At 37.4% G+C, this 13,281-nt stretch overlaps 1 protein-coding gene across 4 annotated transcripts in view; it reads left to right on the top strand.

The window, feature by feature from the left end:
* The window catches only part of Col19a1 (collagen type XIX alpha 1 chain), a 349,367-nt gene that overhangs the window by 317,433 nt on the left and 18,653 nt on the right, over window positions 1–13,281 (top strand). For all 4 annotated transcript variants that reach the window (XM_087205147.1, XM_087205146.1, XM_087205145.1 and 1 more), the window contains 4 exons: window positions 1,454–1,489; window positions 1,619–1,663; window positions 4,142–4,312; window positions 7,009–7,075. In XM_087205147.1, coding sequence (XP_087061273.1) covers window positions 1,454–1,489; window positions 1,619–1,663; window positions 4,142–4,312; window positions 7,009–7,075 — 319 coding nt within the window. The remainder of the gene's footprint in view (window positions 1–1,453; window positions 1,490–1,618; window positions 1,664–4,141; window positions 4,313–7,008; window positions 7,076–13,281) is intronic.

The raw sequence follows: 13,281 nt of genomic DNA, 5'->3' as shown, positions 1-13,281 counted from the left end.
GCTACTTGCAATCTACCATCACATATTTAGGTTAAAACAAGACACCAGTCAGCTGCTCAGATGCAGGTGTGGGGTAGGAGGAAAGCTAGTTATACCCAGGTATGGGGTCAGCCAGATAAATAAAATGTGGGGAAAGAGAGACAAATACATGATCTATAAAAAATCTCTGAAAGCAGGATTCCCTATGGGTAGAAAGTAATAAGTTTATATACAGAAAAGGATGTTCCTGAGTCTTTGGTAAATTACTAGAAACAAAACAGTTATAGAGTTTCTTATATTGTTACCAAAAACATGAATTCCATTTTTATACTTATCTTCTTTATTCACGTGACAAGTGTTTCTTTCGCAACCTGTCCTTAATCTTTATCTTTGTTGCTTGTATTCCTGGGTATAATAAATTCTTTGAACCATACACTTCAGGGAATATGTTCTTAGTTAAAGTACTCTAGATAACTCCCAGGATATTTCAGAGGGCTTGCGAGACTATGGTTGGCTCATCAACTGTGACAGATTTCGGGGTAATTTACAGCAATGAAAACATGCAGTTGTCTGCAGTTCCAGCCTCACGAATCCATTCCAGCACCATAAAAGTCTCTCAGGCTTTTCAGAGAGTGTGTCCATGTGCTTCCCTGCCAGCTAAGAAATCACATTCCTCACCTCCATCTCCTCAAATCAAATCTCAGAAGTACACCTGTTGTCAGGCCCTGGGTACTTGACCCCAGTACTACTCCTTCTTGTATCTCCCAGCCAGTAGTTCTCCCAGATCCTCTTATAAATCTCCAAACAGGCAGGGCCAGGCTTTATTACCACTTCCAGAACTGCCTTTTAAAGTTCAGGAAGCTTTCCATTTTCTTATAAAAAGACACTACAATTACAGATGTCAAGCTTTCCCTTCATATTTTCTAACTGAAAAATAGCAATTGTTCTCTGGCTGATGATTTCATAGTAGCATCAGGCTCTGGCCATGTTATGAAATTCTCCCAGCAGCAACTGAGACCATTTACTAAGAATGACTATGCTGGAAAATTTGTTCAAAGGTAATAAAAATGTGAGGCCCCAGACAGCTACTTCTTTGAGTTCCCTTCTCTGGAAGTGTTTCTAGTCAGAGATGAGGTAAAGGAAATAGCCCTTTGTGACACTGAAGTGGGCTGTTTTCCATGTTCTCTTACTTAATCCTTGGTTGTACTAGATTATTAGATTCCATTACTAGATTCCTTACTTTAGAAGAAACAGATACTGGGTTTCCAAACATGGTCAATGGAACTAGTAGCAAGAGCCAGAATTTGCACTCAGGCCTTTCTGCTTGTAATGATTTTGTTTTCTACTTTATCACATTGACTCACCAAGATCTCAGAAGACATATTACTAAGGCTTTGTCCTTGCAAACATTACCCTTTTGTCTTGCTAACTATCTGTTGATGAAGAATTAGAAATGTCGTTTTTGTCTTTATAGGGAATAAATGGAAAAGATGGCTTACCAGGTCCTCAGGTATGGCAAATGTCATTTAAAACAAAAATTCTAAGGCATAACTGCATCCAGATACCTAACATTTAGATTGGTCAGATTAATGAAAGATCTCAGTAAGCAGTAATTTTGGTGTCTCCATCTGTTTTTCAGGGCCTCGTGGGTAAGCCTGGAGATAGAGGACCCAAAGGAGAACGTGTATGTATATGACTCTTGTCATTGCTCTTCCAGTCTGTCTGTTACAAGTGCTCCACCATTTGGGTCACCCGACTTATGTAGACACCCACAAATCTCCATGAGATTAACTACTATAAAGTAGTAAAATATGAGCATTGGAAGACCTGGAAGCAGGCCATACAGCAATTACACCTGCTGGTTGGCCTTTGCTATTCTAGTTTGGAAGGTTTTCACCATCCTGTCTCCAACACATGTGCTTACAATAACCATCACCCAAGTTCTTTTTACCTAGGGAGGTGTTTTGCCTGCTCAGTGCTGTGAATATTTGGGGGCAGATAATTTTTTGTGTGGATGGTCATGCTGAGTATTACAGAATGCTTAGCAGCATCCCTGTGACCGCCAGATGCCATAATACCACCATCCTTCCAAAAGCATCCTCAGACACCACCCAGTGCCACCTGGGGAGCAGATTTGCCCTGGTTGGAACCAGTGACCTAGAGGAATGCCGAGTAAGGAAGGTGGACGGTGGTGTGAGGATGTGGAAAAATAGCAGAGCTACGCACGTCATGAAGTCAATAATACCAGCTGATTGGGTTGCTGATATTATATTGGAAACTTCCTATTTTTTCCTTTAATGAACCCCAATACTTTCCAACAGTACTGGTATCACACCAGTTAGCCACACATCATTACTCCATGTAATTCTTTTTAGGGCTGCTATTGTGTGAAAGTGCAGGCACGTGTGTGTTTGTACACTAGTGTCTGGTTTACTGGCTTATTATTATACAAGTAATCCATGATAACTGAAGAAAATATTAAAATTATATATAAATTTTAAAAGAAAAATATCTTCCTTGTCTCCCCACACAGAAATAAACACTTTTGATATTTTGGACCTATTTCCCTCTCTCATTCTTATACATACACACACACACACACACACACACACACACACACACAAAGATATCACTGCAAAGAAATACATGTTTTCTAAAAATAGGCCCATGCTATTTTGTAAGTAACTTCATCTACCAACATATAATAACTATCTTTATCTGTCAGTAGATACACGTCTACATCTACCTTTGAATGGCTATATCTTATTCCACTTCTTGGTTATGCTTTTTTTTTTTAATAACCTAGTGTCTTCCCAGTTTTCATAATAAATATCACTGTACTGAACATCTTTGTACCTAACCAAAACATTAGGAATTATGTTTATTTTGCATGTTTATTTTGTATTGATCAAGTGTGCTAGATTTCTGGTTATCTCAGAAATTTCTTCCAATGTGACCTGGCTTGATTTACCTATATGCAAATATATTTTTAATATTTTTTAAAAATCAAGACAAATACAGTTTGTCCAGTGACAGAGTAATTACAAATAAAGTAATGCCACAAAATCAGGGCACCCTCAAGAACTCTGCCAGCACATTTGGTGTGAACATCACTTCTGGGCGCTATGAGACTGAATGTTTGAAACAGTGTAACTGAGACACCTGCCGTAATCTCTTTCTCTTCCACTCTTGGCCAAACAATCAGTAGTAGACACATTGCACAATGAAGACGGCATTAAAGAAACTTCATTATCAGATTCAGGCACATCTAATATAACTTTATTCCTAATTCTGATATTTTACTCAACAATGTGTTATAGTTCATTTATGACATTAAGTTATCTGAGGGGCATCCTTCCTCTTCAGCTCTGAACTCCCCTCCCCGAGTTGTATATATTTATGAAACTGAATACATGCGCGTGCACACACACACACACACACACATGCAAAACTCAGGTACAAAAAACAAACCCAAACCAACCAGCCAATAAAGACCAGACAAACCAGGGCAATTCAGGAAGGAGGAAAAACGGTACGTGACTTAGCAAAGGCTGAGTGTCCTGATGTTTTTCTACAAGAGAAATCTGAGTGGTGAGATCATTTTGGCAATTTTCCTTGATTATTGCAAACAAGAGCCAGACCTGAAGTGACAGCTGTGTAGATTTTCAAAAGCATCATCATTCAAACTGGCAACAAAGCATGACTCAGCCTCTATACCATTGATCTAGAGCACTGATGGCGAACATTTTAGAGATGAGTGCCTAAACTGCAGCCCAAAATCCACTTACTTATCACAAAGTGCCAACACTGCAATTGAACCCGAATACTGAGGAAAAAACAACTGTTATCTGATGCCCAGCTGCTGGGGTGACTTGGTTTGTGTGCCAAGACAGGGAGGGCTCTGCGTGCCTGCTGCAGCATGTGTGCCATGAGTTCACAACCACTGGTAGAGGGCTTCCAAGGTGCCAGACATTGTCCTCAGCACTTGGATACTACTGTATTTATATCCCCACTTTATAAAAGAGGAAGCTGGAGCAGAGTTTAATTTACTTATCCAATGTCCCACAGCAAATAAATGCCAGCATGAATCCAGAACCTTTGCTCTTAACCATAGCTGATTTTTCTAGAAAAGATCATTCCTTATCTTTTCCCTCCATAATAGGGTGATCAGGGAATCCCAGGAGACAGAGGCCCACAAGGTGAAAGAGGAAAGCCAGGCCTTATGGGCACGAAGGGGACCATAGGTCCCATGGGGCCACCAGGAAGCAAGGGCTCTATTGGATCCCCTGGCCACCAAGGCCCCCCAGGATCCCCAGGCCTCCCTGGCACTCCGGTAAGTGGTACTGAGACCTTTAGGGGCTCCTGGCTTGTACTGCTCATGTACTCCTTTTATGATGAAAGGAACGATAATGCTTTTTAAATGCATAAATACATATACCTACACTGGTCTCTGATATTATTTAAAAGTGTATGCCAGATCCTCTCTAAACACTTAACCATACATGATCTCATTTGAGCTTCACCACCAGTCTAGGAGGATAGGTGTCCTTTCAATCCCACTTTTATAAATGCACAACCCGAGAGGTCACTTGCCCAAGATCAGAGAATCACTAGGTGGGTCATTAAAATACTGTCTGTAATGTTACACTACACAGAAACCACTTAAGTCTCTTTCACACCGAACTCTAGTTTGTTGCCTGTCAGGACAAGAAGTCTGCCTGAGTAGGGCTTCGAAGTACAGATGGCATAGGCCAAGAAAGTGTGTTTAAAGAAACCCAGATCTGTTAACAGCCTCGGGAGGAGTAGCGGGTAGCCATTCCACAGTGGAGTTGAATCTGAAAATGTCCATGACAGGAGGGAAGGAGGATCCTGGAGTGATTAGGAGATTTAAAGACATACTTTCCTCAGCCTGAGGCCGGATACAGTGCAAATTGTGCAGGGTAGGAATACAGGGCATTCCTACAATCTACATACTTTATTTTTACCCAATCTCCCTAAACTCTACTTTAATAAAGCCTGTATTTATACCAGGTACAGTGAAAAACAATAGGGCATTCATACAGTCTTCATACAGTACTTCTTTCTTTGTACCCAATCTCCCTAAACTCTATGTAATAAGGCCTATGTAATACAAACTCTTGGTTTTGTGTCAGTAATTAGTATTAAATACTTTAATTCAAGTTCATTTGTCACACACGGTGAAAATAATGAAATCAATCATTCCTTTTTTTCTTTCTTGTTCAGAGGCATGAGAAGGGCTTATTAGAGATTTAGGACGCACTTAAGAGTAGAGGGAAGGCATTCAGAGAAACGAGATACATTGCAGTTCAGAACTGGGGACACTGATATTTTTGAGGGGGTGGAAAGCCAGTCAGGCGTGTTGGAAGTATTCTGTCCAACTGAAATCACTTTATCAGCCTATCACATTGTCTTTTATTCTAAATGAGTTACTGGTATAAATGAACCAGTAAGTACCATAATATTAGGAAAACCCACAGCAATATTATAATCACATGCCCAGCCACAGAATGGAAACAGGTTGGAGGAATTTGTAGTGAAGAATGATGGAGGACCTACCAAGACAAGGACTTCTATAAATTAAGGCTATCTAATTGTAGAGAAGAGTTGAGGCATGATCTAGACTGAAAATCATACTGAATGGTGATTTCCACAGAGCTTCTGTGTTAGCCACTTTTCCATTGCCAAGATAAAATATTGCAACCTGGCTCATGGTTTCAGAGGGTTTGGTCCACAGTGTCTGGCTCCAGGCAGAAATGGCATGGAAAAAGGGCATGCAGGAAGCAGAGAAAGAAAGGAGGAGCCAGGGACAAGGCTACACTCTTCCAGGTCATGCTGCCAGTGAACCCCATCTTCTAACCAGTCCCCACCTGCTAACAGCACATTCAGCTATGAACTCAATGAGTCAGTCCACTGATGAGTATAGTGTTTCCATGATCCAATCACCTTCCAAAAGCCCTGCCTCTTCAGTACGTGAGAGTTTGGAGGGACTGTTTAGATCATAACAGCTTTGAAGTCTCATCTAACATATGCAATTATAGTCTTTGTTTATGTACACATCTCAAAGTAGGGGCCTGGCGATGGACGTGAAGCCCTGCCACGACTACTAATTACATTCTATATGGCATATTTATTGCCACATATATACCTAGATAATAACTAAAAGGAACTAAATAGAATAACTTTAAAATCCTAACCTTTTGAAAATAGCAAGGTACTATAGTAAAACATTATTATAAATGTTAGATTTTTGCAAATGTATACAGATGAAAGTGTTAAGGAGTTAATAGTGACACTGATATCATTCATGTACTTCCTTTTATTGGATATCACAGGCATTTTCTACAAAGAAAATCGCTTAATACATTTATGATTGCAATATGTAAATTATACAATAAATTTTGAAATGGGCAAAATTTGTGAGTTTTAGTCCAAGAAAAAAACATCTTAAGGGATAATACAACATACTCAGGTACCTCAGAGGTTTCATTCCTTTGACGATAAATATCAGGGACTTTCCCAGTGTCACTGGCTTAGTTGGAAGTTAAGCTTGTGATTGGGATACTAACATCATGATAGTACTGTTTGAGTTCTTTAATGTTATAAAATGAAGCAACATAAACTGGGGTTTTTTTGGTTTTTTTGTTTTTGGTACCGGGGATGGAACTCGGGTCCTTGCGCTTGCACAGCAGGCAGCGAAACCACTGAGCTAAATCCCCAGCCCTATGAACTGTTTTTTTTAAACTGTATGAAGCCATGTCTCTCTATTAATAGGAAATATGTTAACATCAGATTAGAATTCCATCTCTCAGCTTTTAAAGCAATTATGCATTTCAACTTATTCTCGTTATTTGATCAAAAGATATTACCCAGTAGTCAATTTCCAAAAGCATTTTGTTTGAAAATGCATCACTACAGAAGTTCCAAGTATGCACAGCAGCCCACTATGTCCATTCTCTATTCATGTGATATATGCTCTTTTACAACAGACTGTTCTTTTTCCTCCTTTAGGCTGATGCAGTTTCATTTGAAGAAATAAAGAAGTATATTAATCAAGAGGTCCTAAGGATTTTTGAAGGTTAGGTTTGTTTTATTATGTTTTAAATTTTTTTCTGATCCCAGTCTCTCACCCACTGTGGGATCCCCTCAGCAACTTTCTTGAAAGATCCCTGAGGAGCAACGTGTTTTATGATGGGGCAGCTGTTTGACAGAAATTATTCCTTCCATTAAGTTATAATTTGCCTCCCTGAAACTTCCTCTCATCGACCCAGGTTTGTAAAACAGCAGAGGGGAAAGTATCTTCTATTTATTTGACCATCATTCCACCATTTTTCAGTATGTATCATACTCTTCCTTATGTTTCTGTTCTTTGGAGTAAGAGGCTCTAGTTTGGTGATGGTGAACCTTTTAGAGACAAGTGCCCAAACTGCAACCCAAAACCTACTTATGTCAGCATAAAATGTCAACACTGCAATTAAACCTGAATAGTGAGGTTTTAGTTTAGAAAAAAACTATTCATGCGTTAACATCTTGTGTCTTAACAGAAAAATAACATGCATGCCATAGGTCTAGCTCCACAACTGGTCTACTTCCATGACTGGTCTAGCTCTTCCCCCCAGCTGCTCTTTGGGAAATGCTTACTTTATAAGTAGTCCTCATTCACCCATGAGTATTGTGAACAAGGTAGATTACAGTGTCCTTTTAACTTAACCAGGGTCAGCCAACTGGTCTACCAGCCAAACCCACTTGCCATGTATTTTTATATGGTTCTCAATTATGATCTTTACATGTTTATACATTTTTTCATAATTTCAAATGGTTTTTAAAATCAAAAGAATATCTCATGGCATGTGAAAATGACCTAAAAATTCAAATTTGTCTGTGTAAAGAAAGATCATTTTCATTTCCATGTTTTCTCCAGCTGCTTTTACACTACAGTGGCAGAATCAAGACATTGTGCCAGAGATTGCATAGCCAGCAAAGAATATATGTTATCTGGCCCATTGAGGAGAATTTTCTGATTACTACTTTATAAACTTCAGTAATTCAGCTGAAGATGGTATTTCTTTTTTTCCAATAAATTTATTGACATTTTAGATATAAAATAGTTATATTCATCACTGTAATCTTGTACCTTTACATGATGTATCTTGGTTCTTATTTTTTCCCTGTCCCCTGCCCTTCCTTCATCCCCTCCACCCTTCTCTACTTGCAAAGACTTTGTTTCCATTTTTTTTTCTTTTCTCAAATTTTTTCTTTTCCCTTCTTTCCTTTCCCCAACCACTCCCACTTCCCCTTCTCCTTTAGACCTTTTCTTCCTATTACACAATATCAATTATACATTTTTAAATTACAATATCAAAATTTAGAGGACATTACCACAGATTTTACAGAATTTAAAAGGATATAGAAGGCATATTACAAAAATTCTTTTTGAAATAAATTTGACAACTTCTAAAAAGTACCTTGAAAGACAAATTAATGAAACTAACTCTGGAGGAAATATAAAATTTGAATAGCACCTATTAAAGAAAGTATATTTCTAGCTTGAAAACCTACCTATATGACAACAGCAGGCTCATATACATGTTAACTGAAGAATTATGTCAAATATTTAAACCAGAAAAAGAAGGAACACTTCTCCCCTCATTTTAGGAGATCAACATTGTGCTAGTACTAAAACTGGATAAAGATAATAGCAGAAAAAAGTATGAACATAGATAAAAATTTGTTTAACAAAACAAACTATTAGAAGTCAGATCTAGCAGTATATAGTAAGTGGATTTATTATAGGGATGGCAGTGTTGGTTCAGCATTGGAAGATCCACCCCCAAAAGTCATCATTTTAACAAAGGAAAGGAAAAAGTCATATGATCCTATCAGTGGTTGCAGAAAAAGTATTGGACTAAATTCTACAGCTGTTCATGCTAAAAGCTATCAGGAGACTAGAAGTAGAACAGAACCTTCTCAACAGATTAAAGACACATACTCCATACTTCCAGCAAAAATGCCTTCTATGAATGGAGAAGATACAATGCTTTCTCCCTAAGGTGGGGAACAAGGGCAGATATGCCTACTCTTCATCTGTCCATTAAACTTTGAAACATAGGCCCAAACCAAAATAGTCTGGCAATAAAAAGACACAATTAGGATAGGATTGACAAGGTAGAAGTAAAATTTTTATATGTAGATGAAATGATCATCTACAGAGAAAATACTAAGAAATCTCCAGGAGCCCCTAGAACTTGTATTTGAATTTAGCAGGATTAGAAAACACAAGGTATATATAAAAATTCAGGTCTATGTATACTTGCTATAAATGAAGAATTGGATATTGCAATTTAAAAGTTATGTAGGAGTACAAAGGACATAGAAAAGGAAAAAGAAAAGAAAAACAGTGTTGGAAGACATTTAGTACCTAATTTTAAGACTTCCTCTAAAGGTACAGTAATCAAGGCAGTGTTGGTGTAAGAAAAGACATATAGATCACTGGAATAAAACAGAAAATCTGGAAAGAGAACCACACATATATGATCCACTGAGTTTTGAAAGATTATTTAACATTAACATTTTATAGACTATAAACTCAACTCATGAGCAGAGGAAAAAATAGTGTTTTCAGTAAATGGTACTAGAACACTTGTTATTTGTATGTAAAAAATTAACCTCAACCCTTTATTTCCATACATAAAGATAACTTGAAAGGATCTATGAACCTAAATATGAAAGACTAAAACTATAAAACTTTAAGAAGAAATTATAAGGGAAAATGTTTATGAATTTAGGGTAGGCAAGAATTTCCTAGGATACAAAAACATGATGTATAAAAGAAAAAATTGATAAATGAGATTCCATCAAAATTTAGAACTTTAAATGACATCGTTAAGAAAATGAAAAGTAGTCCTTAAACAGACCATATTTATAATACATATAACCTATGGCCAGAATATATAAAGAACTGTTACAGCTCATTAACAGATAACTCAATTAAAAAGTAGACACAAGAAGATAATAGCCATTACCACACAAGGAAAGGTGTGCAACACTAGAATCAGAAAAATACTAATCAGTACAATAAAAAGATCATATCACTCATTAGGGAGATGAAGTTAAAAGTTTTAAAAGAACAGATGTCAGCTTAGGTGTGAACCAGCTAAAACTTTTGAATACTGCTAATGTGAATGTAAAATGATAAAACCATTTTGGAAAACAATATAGAAATTTCTTGTACTACTGTTAAGAACCAACAGTTCTGTTAGGTTTTTACTTAAGAGGAATGAAAACACATGTTCACAATAGATTTGTACATACAAGTAGACTATCCCTTATCTGAAATTCTTGGGACCAGAAGTGTTTCAGATTTTGGTTTGAAATCCATTTGATCTGCAAAGAGGATAGCTACTCCTGCTTTTTTTTTGGACTGTCACATGGAGTATTGTTTTCCACCCTTCAACTTTCAGTCTGTGAGTTTCTTTTTGAATTGTGTTTCTTGTATGCAGCATATTGTTGGATCTTGCTTCTTGACCCATTCTGCCAGTCTATTTCTTTTGAATGGTGAATTGAGACCATTAACATTGATGGTTATAACTGATATGTATTGACTTATCATTGTCATGACTTTTTCTTTTTGTTGGATTCTCCCGCTTTGCATTTAATTTCTTGTCATGCCCAATGGATTCTCCTGGGGTTGTGGTCCTTGTTGTCTTTTCCTAGGATATTGTCCAAAATTTTTTGGAGTGCTGGTTTGGTATTCACAAAGTTCCTAAGGTGCTCTTTGTCATGAAAGTATCTTATTTCTCCATCAATTTTGAAAGATAGTTTTGCAGGGAACATCAATCTGGGTTGGAGGCTATTTTCCTTTAGCTATATGTAGCTCCACACTCTTCTTGCCTTGAGTGTTTACACTGAGAAGTCTGCTGTGATTCTGATGGGCTTTCCTTTGTATGTAATTTGTTTAACTGCTTGTAGAATTTTATTCTTCTGTTGGGTTTCTGGAATCCTAACTATTATATGCCTATGTGTGGATTTTTTTTTTTTTTGATCAAGGCTATTTGGAGTCCTATATGCCTCACTTATCTGTATGTCAAGTTCTTTTTCCCTACTTGGGAAGTTTTCTGCCATCACTTCTGTGTTTTTTTATGTCATCTGCATTCTCTTCTGTTTCTTCATTGACTCTAATCAGTCTTATGCTATTCTTCTTTGCATCATGTAGCAGCTGCTGGATTGATTTCTCGTGGTTCCTTACAGTTTTAAAGAAATTTTTTTTCCCAGTCACTAATTGCAATCTTATCTTCTACATCTGAAATTCTGTCCTCACATTGGTTCATTCTGCTGCATAGACTTTCAATGGAGTTTTTAATCTCCTGGAAATCTGTTTGTATCTGTTTTATGGATTCCATTTGAAAATGATATTTCTTTCCCTGCTATCCCAAGCAGTTAATGGCATTATCTCAACTCATTTTAAGTTTTCATTGAACAACTCTAGATTTTCCTCATTCAGACTTTTAAAACTTAAGCATTTCTCATTATGGACTGTGTAATTTGAAAAATCTGAGTATGTTATCTGTTTGTTCTTATTAAATTTCAAGTGATTTATGTTCATTCATTGTTCCAACTTGAAGATATTTTTTAGAATAGTCTTATAGGGCAAGTTGGCTCTTGTAATTTTGCATCATCTCTAAATTTTATAAGCATATTATCATTCCAGTTGTTGATAGAATGTTGAACTAAAAAGTCAAAAGTCAAGGATTAGGCCTTTCTAAATGACATTGGATTCCTACTGCCCATTTATCAATTAGTCTATTGTTTAGTAAACTTTAGTTATCCCCAAATCCACTCTATGTTTGTCTATTCATAAAAATATCATATTTTTTCAAATAACTTGCTAAAAGTCAAGATCATTTTCAACTATAAGACTAATATAGTCAAAATTATTTGTCTTTAGCAAATAAATCTACCTTGGACCTCATGGTTTCTACTCCTTTGCTAAGCATCCCAAACCAAAAATATATTATTGAATTTTGTAAGTAAAAAGGTTACAGTATACCCCAAGTCCATCTTGACTCTTTTCAACTCCAAACATGGAACTGCAACTTTCCAAGATCCCCTTATGAGAATTAGTGTTAGTGACTGGAACCTCATTGTTTAGATACATATTATCTTGTTTCAGATAAGCACTGAAGAAGCAATCAAACTGCAACTTCTATCTGCTTCAGTAACAGGAGAAAAGGCTTATAAGATCATGAATACATGCTGTAGACTTAAATTTACTTTGATCTTTATTAAGCATCTTTACTTTGCTCTGAAGATAATTTTTCACCTTTTTTGAGCTACCTACCAGTTTTTGCTTTGTGATTTTAATGTTGCGTTTAAATTTAGAAATCTTTTATTTTCATTTTGTGATGCTTGCATCAAGCATCATGGACAAGGCTGTAAATCTGACAGTCCAAATATTCATTCCCTCAACAAGCATCCCTCAAATATCAATTTTCTAGAAAGAAAAAACAAAGATAGTACTTTTCAGATCTCTCAAGCTCTGCAGAACACAGAAGACCAATTCATAGAAGGCAACTGTAAAACTCGCAAGTCTCATGCAAAATAAAGATGTTACATTATTAAGAAGTTTAAGATAGAAGTACCCAGCACTCACCTGATCTCCACAAAAGCAGCCAATCAACAGGTATATAACTGGATAGTGAGTGAGGGAGTGCAGGAAAACATTGGGATTCAACAGCAGAGAAACAGAAACCTGGTAAAAATTCAGAGATCCGGGACATGCCCAGCAAGAGAAAAAAAATTATCCCATCACCTGCCACCCAAGGAGTCTCCCCTCCACAAGAGTAAAGATGAGAGTCCCAGGAAACTCCAGGGGTTCAGATACTGACCATCCTAGCTACTGGAAAGGTGTGCAGCTCATGCAGGCATACAGTCTAAATACAGAAGAGGCCTGAAATCTGCAGAGCCATCTGGCATTGGGAAAGGAATGCACTTAATCTCCTGGCAAAAGCCCTGGAAGCTGTAGCCAGGGGCCATCTTGTGAGAGAATCTATTGCCTGAGTAGGCAGTTTTAGGGATTAGGAGCCCCTGCATACTACCCTTTCTGGGACCCCACAGATGTTTCATTGCACCAACTAAGCTGCTGTCTGCCTCTCATACCAGATGTGACAGAGAGAATGGAATGACTCTAACAGATCCCTGAGAGTTCTAGTTAGTGAGGAACAGGTGCTGTGACATGAGGAAGCCATCTGCAAGAACAAGGGGATGGGGAGCCTGCCCTGAGTCCAG

This window comes from Heterocephalus glaber, unplaced genomic scaffold (assembly GCF_053883595.1).
Source record: "Heterocephalus glaber isolate CG9 unplaced genomic scaffold, H.glaber_assembly_v1.0 deba00000594, whole genome shotgun sequence".
NCBI classification, from domain to species: Eukaryota; Metazoa; Chordata; class Mammalia; order Rodentia; family Bathyergidae; genus Heterocephalus; species Heterocephalus glaber.
This window is presented reverse-complemented; position numbering and strand designations above follow the sequence as displayed.